General features: G+C 47.0%; 1 protein-coding gene across 5 annotated transcripts in view; it reads right to left on the bottom strand.

Moving 5' to 3' along the window:
- The window catches only part of PRDM2 (PR/SET domain 2), a 164737-nt gene that overhangs the window by 33868 nt on the left and 117363 nt on the right, over positions 1–13506 (bottom strand). For all 5 annotated transcript variants that reach the window (XM_075328995.1, XM_075328994.1, XM_075328996.1 and 2 more), the window contains one exon: positions 504–608. In XM_075328995.1, coding sequence (XP_075185110.1) covers positions 504–608 — 105 coding nt within the window. The remainder of the gene's footprint in view (positions 1–503; positions 609–13506) is intronic.

The raw sequence follows: 13506 nt of genomic DNA, 5'->3' as shown, positions 1-13506 counted from the left end.
ATACCTGCGGTCTTTTCTGCGGGTATTTCCGCAGGTTCACGCAGAAACTCCCCGGAATCCGTAGCTACCCACTGCTGCAGTATATCTGCGGAGCTGTTGCGGTAAACCTGCGGAAACAGGGCGGATTTCGTGCGGAATTTCCGCCCTGAATCTCCATAGTGGAGGAGCGGGAATTCCGCAGACAATTCCGCATGAATAATTGACATGCCGTTACATGCGGCAGCGGGACATCCGCAGCCGCAAATATTGCAGCATTGATACAGCACTCCTCAAATCCCATAGGATAACATGGGGAGTGTCTGTACTTGCGTAAACCCGCGGATTTAACTGGAAAATTTAGAAAATCCACGGGTTTTCCGCGACAAATTCCGCAGTTACTTTCTCCTGTGGGCACAGGGCCTTAATGTTATTAGATAAGTTCCATCATGCAGTGTGAAAATACAAAAAAAGCTTTAGAAACAGGTTTAGCTGCAAGAAGCTGAGAGCGTGGTCATCTGTCTTACCATCAGGTGAATCTTTCATCGTGGCAGAAGCTAGGTCTGGGCCACTTTTCTTTTCTTGCTTGATTAGGTTTAGCTTGTTTTTAGCATGGAGTGACCTCCTCCTTCCTACAATAGGAAACAAGAAAATACATGTAAGGTAATTCCTGACATATATAAACTTAAATAAGAGTAGCAGCCAATCAGGTTACGATATCGAAACTTCAAATTTACGCTACATGGTTGGGGTAACTTTTTTACATACACACAAAGCCTGGTGGGATCATGACAATGCCTGGGCAAGGTAGGTAAGCAAGGTTGTAGGTGGAAGGAGGAAGGAACAAATGAGAGATACCAGATTTCAGAAATCCATTGTATCAATTGGCAGTAAGAGATGACTATAGACGAAAAACAATCACGTGTAAATGTTTATAGGTGCGTCTTCATGACTAACGATCAGTCTTTGAATAGGTCAATGACAACAGCCTTTCAAGGTCTAGTACAGAATGTAAAGCTGCTACAATATTTGCAAAATTTTCAAATAGAAAAATCACCTAAAAATAAAGTTTCAGATGTCAATTCAGAGATGGACAGTGGTTGTTAAGTGCTTTAAGAGCAGCGATTGGAGGTTGCTCTAGTTGATGCTGGCCGTATTACATCTGAGCCCACTCGAAACATTTGCACCTTGGCAGTGACATAAAATTACGTCAGGGTGCGCGAAGGGGTTTATTGATTGAATAATTATGTTCATTGCCCATACAATCCCTACACTAGTCACCTCCTTCTAGAATAAATCAGATATTCTACTTTTTTGGTTGTTTGGAAATACATACATACTGTACATACATACATACATACATACATGTTCCTTTACATATAAAGGCTATTTTCACAAATGCACAACTGTAGAATTAAAGGAATCAACCAAAACAGGAAGACATTAAGCCCCCCAAACACATTAGGCTAACATCAGCCAAACCCACCGATATCAACGAGTTCGGCCGAGAGTCTAATGTGTATGAGGGCACCAGAAAGATGAAGTCGGGAACATAAGGATCCATTATATCCAATTTCAGACTTTTGATCCTCATGTTCTCCAAGAGATAAGACACTGCCAGGCATTTCTGGATGCGGCTCTTTAGGCCACGTCTCACTAAGCGACATCACTAGCGTCATCGCTGCTGAGTCACGTTTTTTTGTGACGCAACAGCGATCTTGCTAGCGATGTCGCTGTGTGTGACATCCAGCAACGCCCTGGCCCCTGCTGTGAGGTCACCGGTTGTTGCTGAATGTCCTGGACCATTTTTTTGTCGTTCTCCTGCTATGAAGCACACATCGCTGTGTTTGACAGTGAGAGCGCAACGATCTAAATGTGCAGAGAGCAGGGAGCCGGCTTCTGCGGACGCTGGTAGCCAAGGTACACATCGGGTAATCAAGCAAAGGCTTTGCTTGGTTACCCGATATTTACTTTGGTTACCAGCGTCCGCAGCTTCTAGAAGCCGGCTCCCTGCACACGTAGCCAAGATACACATCGGGTAACTATAAGCAAAGCGCTTTGCTTAGTAACATGATGTGTACTATGGTTACGAAGCACAGCGTCGTTAAACAGGTCGCTGGTGGCTGATCTCTGAGGAGATCTGCCTGATTGACCGCTCACCAGCGACCATGAAGCGACGCTCCAGCGATCCCTGTCAGGTCAGATTGCTGGTGGGATCGCTGGAGCGTCGTTAAGTGTGACTGTACCTTTTCTCATGCGAGAGTTGGGCGATAGCTTCCAGCCTAAGGATCGGCAGAACAATCACTTGCCCGGCAGCTGTCTAAAGCGTTAAGGGGGCCTAAATGGCCTTTCATACAGAAATGTGAGGTGGATATGAACGATACATCATCTCCATGGAAATGTCACGTTGCAAAACATTTAGTAGAGGTAGCTGGCAGGTGACCCCGATGGCAACTTCTTAAAAACCTTTACCCCATGCCTACTTTGTACTTGTTAGGCTACATTCCAACAATTCTTTGATTTCACCAATGTGTTTCTTTGGGGGTTGCTCCTAGATGGGCTCTACAATATTTGGTGGTCATCCCCAAAGGTGTGGACATTTTGGGACCAAGTAATATCCCAAATAAGAGATATAACTGGTGGTAAACTGGAAAATTTGAGTAATTTAATCTTTCAAATTACCCTAAATGTATTTTCAGCCACTAGTATATGTATTGCATTAAAATAGAAGAGCGTAGATGTTTTCTCGGGTTATAGCAGGATTGATGTGGAAAAACTGGCTGCTATTAATGTGATGTGGAAAAACTAGCTGCTAATAAAGCAGATACAGCGGAACAATTCGAGAAGCTGCGGCCACGGCAAGGATGTCCTCGTCTTGTGCACCAGACGTCCATTATTGCAAGTCTATATAAACTCACGTCTTTTACCTATATTAATATCTAGTTGGATTTCTAGCCGGTGGCATTAGTCAGGAGAGCGTATTTATAGAGGTTATATATTTGTAATATTTCATGTTAACTCTACCTTACAAATTTTGTACATGTATGACAACTGTTGGATTATTCTACGTCTTAAAAGGGAGGATCACTAGTTATCATTACTACTGGCCACATCGCTATAATGTTGAGAAACAAGACTTCTCTCAAATACCTTGTGTTGGCAATAGTATCTCTGAGCAGCACTATTGCAGCCCGCTCATTCCCATCACATTTCCCGCCCGGGCTCCATGACCTGATGTCCGGTGATGTCACATTTCCAGTTGACATGACACCACCGCGGCCGGCCCTAGTCTCCGTGAGTGACTGGGCTATGGGCGGCATTTCACTGCTCATTACAGCCCAGCGTCACAGCCCAGCATCTCCCTGCTCTCTCCTTCACTGCAGAGCACCGCAAGCAGGAGTGATGCTGGGCTGTGGTGAGCGGTGAAACGCCGCCCAAAACCAGTCAGTCACTCACAGATACTGGGACCGCCTCGGTGATATCAGGTGAACAGGAAGTTCACGTGACATCACCGGACATCAGAGGTCATGGAGCTTGGGGGCACCATCATTTACCGGAGGGTCTAATGTTTTACCAAATACTATGGGAAAGGGACTTCCATTAATTCTTCAAGCTAGAGGATCCCTACAGTGTCCTCCATCTGGAGGTCTCGACATGTCTTTGCATTACATAGCTCAACCACTTATTTCCATAGTAATCCACTAACTACATCATTGCCCTACCTGCGGCTGATTACTTCCAGGTATAGCCACAGATTACACCTGATCGGTGGAGATCCCAGACACAAAATATCATCTAATTAGCTTATGTTTAGAGACCTTGCCAAGAAAAAGATTTTTGTACCCTTTAAAAAGAATCTGACAGACAATTTATGGGCAGCAAGAATCAGGAACCGTCTCCGTTCTTGCAGACAGGTAGGTAAAATGCTGTGACATTTTGGGGGAAACCTACCTTTACAAGCCGGTAGGGGATGATGCGTCTAGTATGACTAGTCCAAGAGGCAGGTTCCTGGCGGCTTCTTCCCACCATGCCCCCCATGACTGACATGTCTTCCACTATGTGTAGAGCATCGGTCTGCAGGAGCGGGACAGGGAGAAGTTGAAGGGGGCCTGCCTCTTGGACTAGCCATCTTAATCATCTCATTTGTGGTCGGCTTTTAAAAGTTTATGGTCTCAAACATCGAAGCTTTTGAGAGTAAAACATGCACAGCGATCTCTGATGCATGTTGCCCTGGGTTCTGGCAATACGATCCACCTGTCAGGTTCCCTTTAAATTGTGCATTTACTTTCGAACAAGCAACCAAAGACCCAAGTAAATTGATAACAAATGTTACTGACATCTGGTGCGCAACTGGTAAACGTGGATTAAAGTCACTCTTTCCTCCCAGAAAATATTTCATGCTGATAACGATGGATGAGAAGGGCTTCAGTTGGACAGATATATTCTATAATTTGGATATTTCATTATTGTTAGCAAACACCAATGTACAGCTGTATATATAATGGAGGCGCTCGCGCATGATCTGGCTGTCACTCTACCTGACAAGTCTACCATTGATTACACAATTAACCTTGATTGCTCACTTTCTGGCCTTACAATTCATCTCCGGAAGCTGAGGACATTATTTAGCACCTGTGCAGAATAGATCTCCGAATAAAGACGACTCCAGACCTCAACTCAACATATAAGCGGCTCTCACTTCACGCCATTTGCATTATGTAGCTACAGACAGAACTTTCTCTTGTGGTTAGTAGAAAACTTTTGCATTCACCCACAATCCCTTTAGATAGCAACAGTGATGTATTACTTTCTCCTTATTTCTCAGGAACACAGAGATTTCTTTCAAAGTTATCTGAATTTCATAGTCCTCTTTCCAACCAAATCCATGTCTTTACCGTACAGACTGGAGCATGTCATTTTTACTCAAGGAGTGTTAAACTTGTCGAATGAGAAAGTACTTACTAAGGGGCCAACTAATCTTGTGACTGATGTAAATTACACGATTAAAGGGAGTCTGTCTGCACAAAATGGCTGCTCAAACCAAGCACAGGTGCACCCTGGTGTGGCCGAGCAGCTCAGCACACCTTCCCACCTATTGTTTTCCATCCATCTCCATCCTTCTGGCTCCTGCAAAGCCAGAGCTGTCAAAGGGAACCTGTCAGGTGCAATATGCACCCAGGACCACGAGCAGTTCTGGGTGTATATTGCTAATCCCTGCCTAACTGTATACACTAGCATAGATAAAGAGATCTATAGAAAAAGTATTTCTAAAGATCTTTTATCGTATGCTAATGAGCGAGGGATGTTAGTTTCCCTTGCTAGTCGGCTCCACTAGCATGTTAGTACACCTTTGTGGGCGTACGCAACGTTAGAGGATGATCTCACTCACCTCTCTCCTGCCATCGCCGCCTGACGCTGGATTTCGGCTCAGTGCGCATGATCCCAACTCTTCTGGTCATGCGCACTACTTCAGTTTGAAGCCAGGACGCATACACCTGACTTCATAGTGCGCATGACCGAAACTCTGGGGTCATGCGCAATGAGCCGAAATCCAGTGTCGGGCGGCGATGGCAGGAGAGAGGTGAGTGAGATCATCCTCTGATGTTGCACATTAATTAGCATGTTAGGACACCCACAGGAGCGTACAAACATGCTAATGGAGCAGACTAGCAAGGGAAGAAACGCCCAGGAGGACTAGTCCCCGCGCTCATTAGGTTTGGACACACCTTCTCATCTCTAGAACAACTGTTAAGAGGATACTTTGTGCAGCAGCCTTCATGGTAAAATAGCTGCTAGGAAACCACTGCTAAGGACAGGCAACAAGCAGAAGAGACTTGTTTGGGCTAAAGAACACAAGGAATGGACATTAGAACAGTGGAAATCTGTGCTTTGGTCTGATGAGTCCAAATTTGAGATCTTTTGATCCAACCACCGTGTCTTTGTAGAAAAGGTGAACGGATGGACTCTACATGGCTGGTTCCCACCGTGAAGCATGGAGGAGGAGGTGTGATGGTGTGGGGGGGCTTTACTGGTGACACTGTTGGGGATTTATTCAAAATTGAAGGCATACAGAACCAGCATGGCTACCACAGCATCTTGCAGCGGCATGCTATTCCATCCGGTTTGCATCTAGTTGGACCATCATTTATTTTTCAACAGGACAATGATCCCAAACACACCTCCAGGCTGTGTAAGGGCTATTTGACTAAGAAGGAGAGTGATAGGGTGCTACGCCAGATGACCTGGTCTCCACAGTCACCAGACCTGAACCCAATCGAGATGGTTTGGGGTGAGCTGGACTGCAAAGTGAAAGCAAAAGGGCCAACACACATACATACACACACACACACACACAGGGTAAAGTATGCAATAAGTATAAACATGTCACCAATTTTCAAGTAAATACATTTCTAACGGTGTCATTGACATGAATTGCTGAATGTCTCACAAGAAAAGCGTGTATGTGAAAAAAGGGCCAAATTCTACCTGAACAATACATGCCACTGGTTTCTCCATACAGGAGGCATCTTGACGCAGTCATAAAAAACAAACACTTTTGTGCAAAGTATTAAATAAATATCAGTAAGCGTGTTCAATATTTTTTCTCTGTCATTCCATTACACATCACTAAATTTATGAACATTTCCGTTTCGATTTCACCGCCTGTGTGGATTGGATGGATTGTTACCGAGATCTGGTGAGAATTTAATGTCCATAGCATCTCTAGAAATATATTAACTTAGGAAACTGTTGACGTGTTCAACACTTATTTCCCCCACCATATTATTTTATGTATATGTGTGCGTGCGTGCGTGTGTATATGTGTGTGCGTGTATGTATATATATATATATATATATATATATATATATATAAAAAATTGTGTGTGTATATGTATATGTGTGTGTGTGTGTGTATATATATTATATTATATTATATTTAGGAAATTGTTCACATGGTGAACATTTATTTTCCCCGCCATATTATTTTATTGCTTGTGTGTATTATATTCATGTCTTCATAAATGTATCTATGTGTGTATATATTTAATTAGGAAATTGTTGACCTGTTCAACATCTGTTTCCCTCACTATAAAATATAAATACCGGTATATATTTATATTATTTATTATGGCGAGGGAAAAATTATTGACTATATATATATATATATATATATATATATATATATATATATATATATATATATATATATATATATATATATATATATATATATATATATATATATATATATTTTAATACATACACACATAGGCACAAATATGTATACAGTGGAAAAAAAGTATTTAGTTGACCACCAATTGTGCTAGTCTCCCACTTAAGAAGATGAGGTCGGCCTGTAATTGACATGATAGGTAGACCACAACCATGAGAGACAAAATGAGAAAACAAATCCCAGAAAATCACCGCGTCTGATTTGGCAAGATTTTTTTTGCAAATTACGGTGAAAAATATTTAGTCATCTAAAAACATGTAAGATATCTGGCTCTCACAGACCTGTAACTTCTTTAAGAGGCTCCTCTGTCCTCCACTCATTACCTGTAGTAATGACACCTGTTTGCACTTCTTATCAGTATAAAAGACACCTATCCACAAAATCAAACAGTCACACTCCAAACTCCAGCATGGTAAGTAGAACTGTTTGGAAGAAAGAACACTAGGCTAACCAATATCCAAATAGCGTTGGGATAGTCAAAAATCTGTTTTACCGTAAACTAAACAAATCCCTTTAAAACCCAATCTTTATTTCAATCTTCAATATCAAAATTTGCCCAGGTGAGTACCCGCACAATGATAGGGTAAGTGAAGGGTGAGTGAGGGTGAGTCGACGAGGAATAGGGGCGCCCGGTCAAGTTAGGGTGTCATACCCTCCGTCGAAAGGTAGGGGTCAGTCTTAGGTAATTATACTGGGCTGTCATACTGATCCCCTTATGACCTTGATATTCACTTGTGAAATAACCTACTCCCCTTCGTTAAACAGATGTGTGTGCGGGTGTTCACCTGGGTAAAAATTAATATTGAAGATTAAAATAAAGATTGTTTTAACCCCTTCACCCCCGGCCACTAAAACACCCTAATGACCGGGCCATTTTTTGCAATTCTGACCAGTGTCACTTTGACAGATTATAACTCTGGAACGCTTCAACAGATCCTGGCGATTCTGAGATTGTTTTTTTGTGACATCGTGCTCCATCCCCCATGCTCCGCACCCCCCATCGTGCTGCACAGTCACACATCAGACAGTATACACGCACACATCTGATCACATACACTCACACCCTACTTCTGCCTATACCCTCCGGTGGGCGGTCCCAGCAGCTGTGCTGCACACAGTGCTCCTCTGCCTTCTGCCGACACGCACACACCTGATCGCATACACGCACACATCTGATCGCATACACACGATCGCACGGGAGCCCACACCAGCGTACGCCAGCAACCCCAGCAATGCGAGGGTATGTGTCGGCTGGGTTGCCGGCGTACGCTGGTGTGGGCTCCCGGGGGTACAGCACTCACCTGGGAGTCGGGGCTCCGTGTCGGTTTGGGGAATGCGTGCGGGGGGCGGGGCCAGGGCGGGCATGCAGTGCGTGAGGGAGCGGGGCGAGAGGCCAATCCGTATGGGGGGCGGAGCCTGGGTGAGTGGCCAATCCGTGCGGGGGGGGCGGAGCCGAGGCGAGCGGCCAATGAGAAGCTTGTCGCGGTAAGGACAGAATTTTGGAGCAAGACAGAGAGACAGAATAAGGCAATTATATATATATAGATATACATACATACATACACACACATACATACTGTATACACACACACACACACACACACACACACACACACATTTACGAAGTCATGCCATTTTTTTCTACACAAAATCATTCTGAATCCGTAAATAAAATATTTGGCCCAGTTTAATTTTGAGCGTGCGATAATCAAATCTACTTGAGCATGAAAGCTGTTTTGATCCAGGCTGGATGAAACGCTGAATATTCTGCCACCGGTGTCTGACTGGTTTGATGTGAAAATGAACGTATAAACCAGCATAATGTATCACCAGCGAGGGGAGAGCAGCCGCTGAATATTCATCCCTGAGGGCTGTACGACAACTACGGCTTCAACAAAGAGCACAATTCAGAAGCCAGTCAGTGACATCTAGGAGGCGATCGGTGCCGACCACTAGGTCCATTGTCACAGCTCGCGAGGAGTCGACACCCGGTTTATTAAGTGTTTTGCTCGTTTGTCAGAAGATTGGCAGACTGTATACACAGGTCGATAATTGGGCTATCATTTCCCGATTATTGGCCAATGTAAATGCACCCTTATATTTGCCATGGACTTTTTTTTTCAAAACTGTTTTTTTTAGAAGAGGAAACTTTCCAAAAAGACTAATCAAATGTAGATGTCACTGGGGCAATGAGCAGATTAACAAAATGCCTGGAATAAAGAGGAGTCTGTATTGTTCTGCTCCCAATGCGAGAGTAAGAACAAAGCTCAGCTCAGATACAGAACAATGCTCAGGGTCATTAGCACGCGGAGCCGTGAAGAATGGGCATTGTCTCTGCAGCATTGTCCTACTATTCACGCCTAGATAAGAGATTGCCAGCTTTATATCTGCATATTATTGTGTCACTTTAAGGGAATTAGGGTACCTTCACACTTAGCGATGCAGCAGCGATCCGACCAGCGATCTGACCTGGTCAGGATCGCTGCTGCATCGCTACATGGTCGCTGGTGAGCTGTTAAACAGGCAGATCTCACCAGCGACCAGTGAACAGCCCCCAGCCAGCAGCGACGTGCAAGCGACGCTGCGCTTGCACGGAGCCGCCGTCTGGAAGCTGCGGAGACTGGTAACTAAGGTAAACATCGGGTATGGTTACCCGATGTTTACATTAGTTACCAGTGTGAGCAGGGAGCAGGGAGCCGCGCACACTGAGCGCTGGCTCCTTGCTCTCCTAGCTACAGTACACATCGGGTTAATTAACCCGATGTGTAATGCAGCTACATGTGCAGAGAGCAGGGAGCCGCGCACACTGCTTAGCGCTGGCTCCTTGCTCTCCTAGCTGCTGTACACATCGGGTTAATTAACCCGATGTGTACAGCAGCTACATGTGCAGAGAGCCGGAGCCGGCACTGGCAGCGTGAGAGCTGCAGAGGCTGGTAACTAAGGTAAATATCGGGTAACCACCTTGGTTACCCGATGTTTATCTTGGATACAGCTTACCTCAGCTGTCAGACGCCGGCTCCTGCTCCCTGCTCGCTTCATTTGTCGCTCTCTTGCTGTCACACACAGCGATCTGTGTGTCACAGCAGGAGAGCGGCTTTGAAGAAAACGAACCAGGGCTGTGTGTAACGAGCAGCGATCTCGCAGCAGGGGCCAGATCGCTGCTCATTGTCACACACAGCGAGATCGCTAATGAGGTCACTGCTGCGTCACAAAAAGCGTGACTCAGCAGCGATCTCGGCAGCGAGCTCGCTGTGTGTGAAGCACCCCTTACAGAATCAAGAGAAGTCCTTGGGTGGTAATATGGCCTTCAAATTGTTAAAAAATGCTTTGCATGCAATCATCTGTCACAAGGACAGATATAACAATTACAGCATTCAGGAATATGCAGCTTTCTTGGACTCCTGAAGGGTCAAAATTGTGGGACAACCATTCTAGGAACCAAAAATGAAGGCAACACTGACAAAACGTGCCAACTCTCCCGCGATGGCCAAGACTCTCACAGACGACGGGTAACCCTAATTTCGGAAAAAAGGCGAAATCTCCCAGTAACCCATGTTCTTTCTAGACACTCACTACAGACCTATTCACTCCTGGGCACGGCCATTGGATAGGGGATAACACCCCAATTGATGGAGGTCCAACCGCTGAGACCCCCACCGATCCAAAGGACCCTGAAGAGCCTTGTGTGCATGGAGCGGTGGTTGCTCATGCGCATCTCCAGTCCATCCATTTTCTATGAGCATGCCCAATACCACAGTGTGACGCCCTGGGCAAGCCAGGGGCCACAGGTAATTACACCACCACACCCTACACCCCGGTTAGGCACATCTAAGCCAGACACAAACCCTTGTTGCCTTCCTCCAGGGGCTGATGTCCACACCAGGGGGTGGGCCAGGCGGTTGGTCCCGCCCACCGAGGAGTACATAGTCCTGGAGGCGGGAAAAGAGTTCAGTTAAGCTAGGGAAGTGAAAGTGGAAGGAGTAAAGTGAAGTGGCAGTAGAGCAACTGACTGACAGCATCCGGGTGTGTGGCCCGGGCGAGACAGCAAGGTTGGCAGACGGTGGTGACCGTCTGCAGGAATGGCCTATCGGAGTTGCCGTAAGGACCGTGGACGGGCGGTGGCCCGGTGGTACCGGACCGGTACACAAGGAGAAGCCAGCACCATTGGCAGGGGCTTTTCGGACCCCGGCAAGGCTAGGAGTCGCCGTGAATTTGCCAAATCCGTTAGTGAAGGGGACCTCCTGGGTTTCCAAACAGTCAAATCCCGACAGAAGGCAACAGTCCAACCCAGTGAGAGAGACACCGCCACCGCCAAGGCAACAGTTTCTCAGGGCCAGCGCCTGCGGGCAAAAAGGGGCTCCTCCGGCCCATATCCAAGCCGGGGAGCGGGTTACCGGTGGGAACCCATTGGAACCGTCAGAAGTACATAGGTGCAGTGAAAGGCAGTCACCGTCAACCTGCCGGGGAAAAGCAACAGCAGCCGTCCATGGGACCCGTCTTTCCAGCCGTGTGTTTTACCGAGAACTGTGTCATCATCTCAGGCTGAGTGAGTACCACCGTGCCGTGCGGCACAGCGCTGACCCTGCACCTTGCCAGGCCCCGCAACCCGCCTGCCATCCTCCATCCCTACCCCATCACCGGGCCCCGGGACAACCAACCCCCTACCCACGGAGGGGAGAACTAACAACTCAGCTGCTCCCCGTCACCGCTCCCGGGATCCCCGTCCAGAGGAGCGGTGGTGTCACCAATATCACCACAACCGTGGGTGGCGTCACGGACAATAATCAAAACCCCCACAATCAAAATCCCCTTTTCACTCACGGGCGAGGAGCGCCGCTCGAGTCCCCGGGATCCGGCCCACCGCTCGAGCCACCACCAAGCAGCCACAGCAGCAAGCCGGACCCGAGCAGTGGGAGAGCACAGCGTCCCCTCCTCCGCCCGCGACAACTTGGCGTCATGAACAGGATCCTACCGTTCTACCGACTGGTGGAAGTGCGCCTTGTGTGACCGCCGGAGGGGTCCGGCCGGAAAAGTTGAGAAGCCGCCATCTTTGGCGCGGTGGTGTCCCCTAAATCACCACAACCGTGGGTGGCGTCACTGACAATAACTCCCCACAATCAACCCCCCTTTCACTCATGGGCGAGGAGTGCCGCTCGAGTCCCCGGGATCCGGCCCACCGCTCGAGCCACCACCGAGCAGCAGCAGCAGCCGGACCCGAGCAGTGGGAGAGCGCAGCGTCCCCTCCTCCGCCCGCGACAACAGCATTCGAGTATGGCATGTCCATTAAGAATGAAGCGAATGGTGGAGCGCATGATCGACAGCCAATCCACTCATACATTTGCTGGACCAGAGGTTGAACCCCTCAGCCACCAGGAACCTCCAAACTTGTTACAACCCAGTTTTTGGGAGTCTGGCAAGGGATCTATTACTTTAGGGCACATACTGTATGTCACACTTTAGCCAACAGGCTGAATTTATTTGGCCCACAATGCCAGGCGCCCTTTATTCTGTATGGAGGGCTATGTGGGGCCCGTTATTCTGTATGGAGGGCTATGTGGCGCCCTTTATTCTGTATGGATTACTATGTGGGGCACATTATTCTGTATGGAGGGCTATGTGAGGCCTATTATTCTGTGTGTAGGACTACATGGGGTCCATTATTCTGTATGGAGGGCTATGTGGGGCACATTATTCTGTATGGAGGGCTATGTGGGGCCCATTATTCTGTGTGTAGGACTACATGGGGTCCATTATTCTGTATGGAGGGCTATGTGGGGCCCATTATTCTGTATGGATTATTATGTGGGGCACATTCTGTATGGAGGGCTATGTGGGTCCCAATATTCTGTTTGGAGGGCTATGTGGGGCCCATTCTGTATTGGGGACTATGTGGGGTTTATTATTCTATATGGAGAGCTATGTGGGGTCTATTATTCTGTATGGAGGGCTATGTGGGGCCATTCTGTAGGGAGGGCTATATGGGGGCCCATTATTCTGTAGGGAGGGCTATGTGGGGCCCATTATTCTGGATGGAGGGCTATGTGGGGCCCATTACTCTGTATGGAGGGCTATGTGAGGCCCATTATTCTTTATGTAGGGCTATGTGGAGCCCATTATACTGGATAGCGGGCTATGTGGGGCCCATTATACTGTATGGAGGACTATGTGGGGGCCATTATTCTGTATGGAGGACTATGTGGGGCCAACAACTAGGTTGGCCCACGACTTTGTCCAAGTTTTTAACTTTGACCCCATGTATGTGAATTTGACATGGACCATGTTGTGTGGTCTAGCCT

The sequence above is a fragment of the Anomaloglossus baeobatrachus genome, chromosome 11 (assembly GCF_048569485.1).
Source record: "Anomaloglossus baeobatrachus isolate aAnoBae1 chromosome 11, aAnoBae1.hap1, whole genome shotgun sequence".
NCBI lineage: Eukaryota > Metazoa > Chordata > Amphibia > Anura > Aromobatidae > Anomaloglossus > Anomaloglossus baeobatrachus.
Note: the sequence above shows the minus strand (reverse complement) of the source record. Positions and strands in the feature narration are given on the sequence as shown.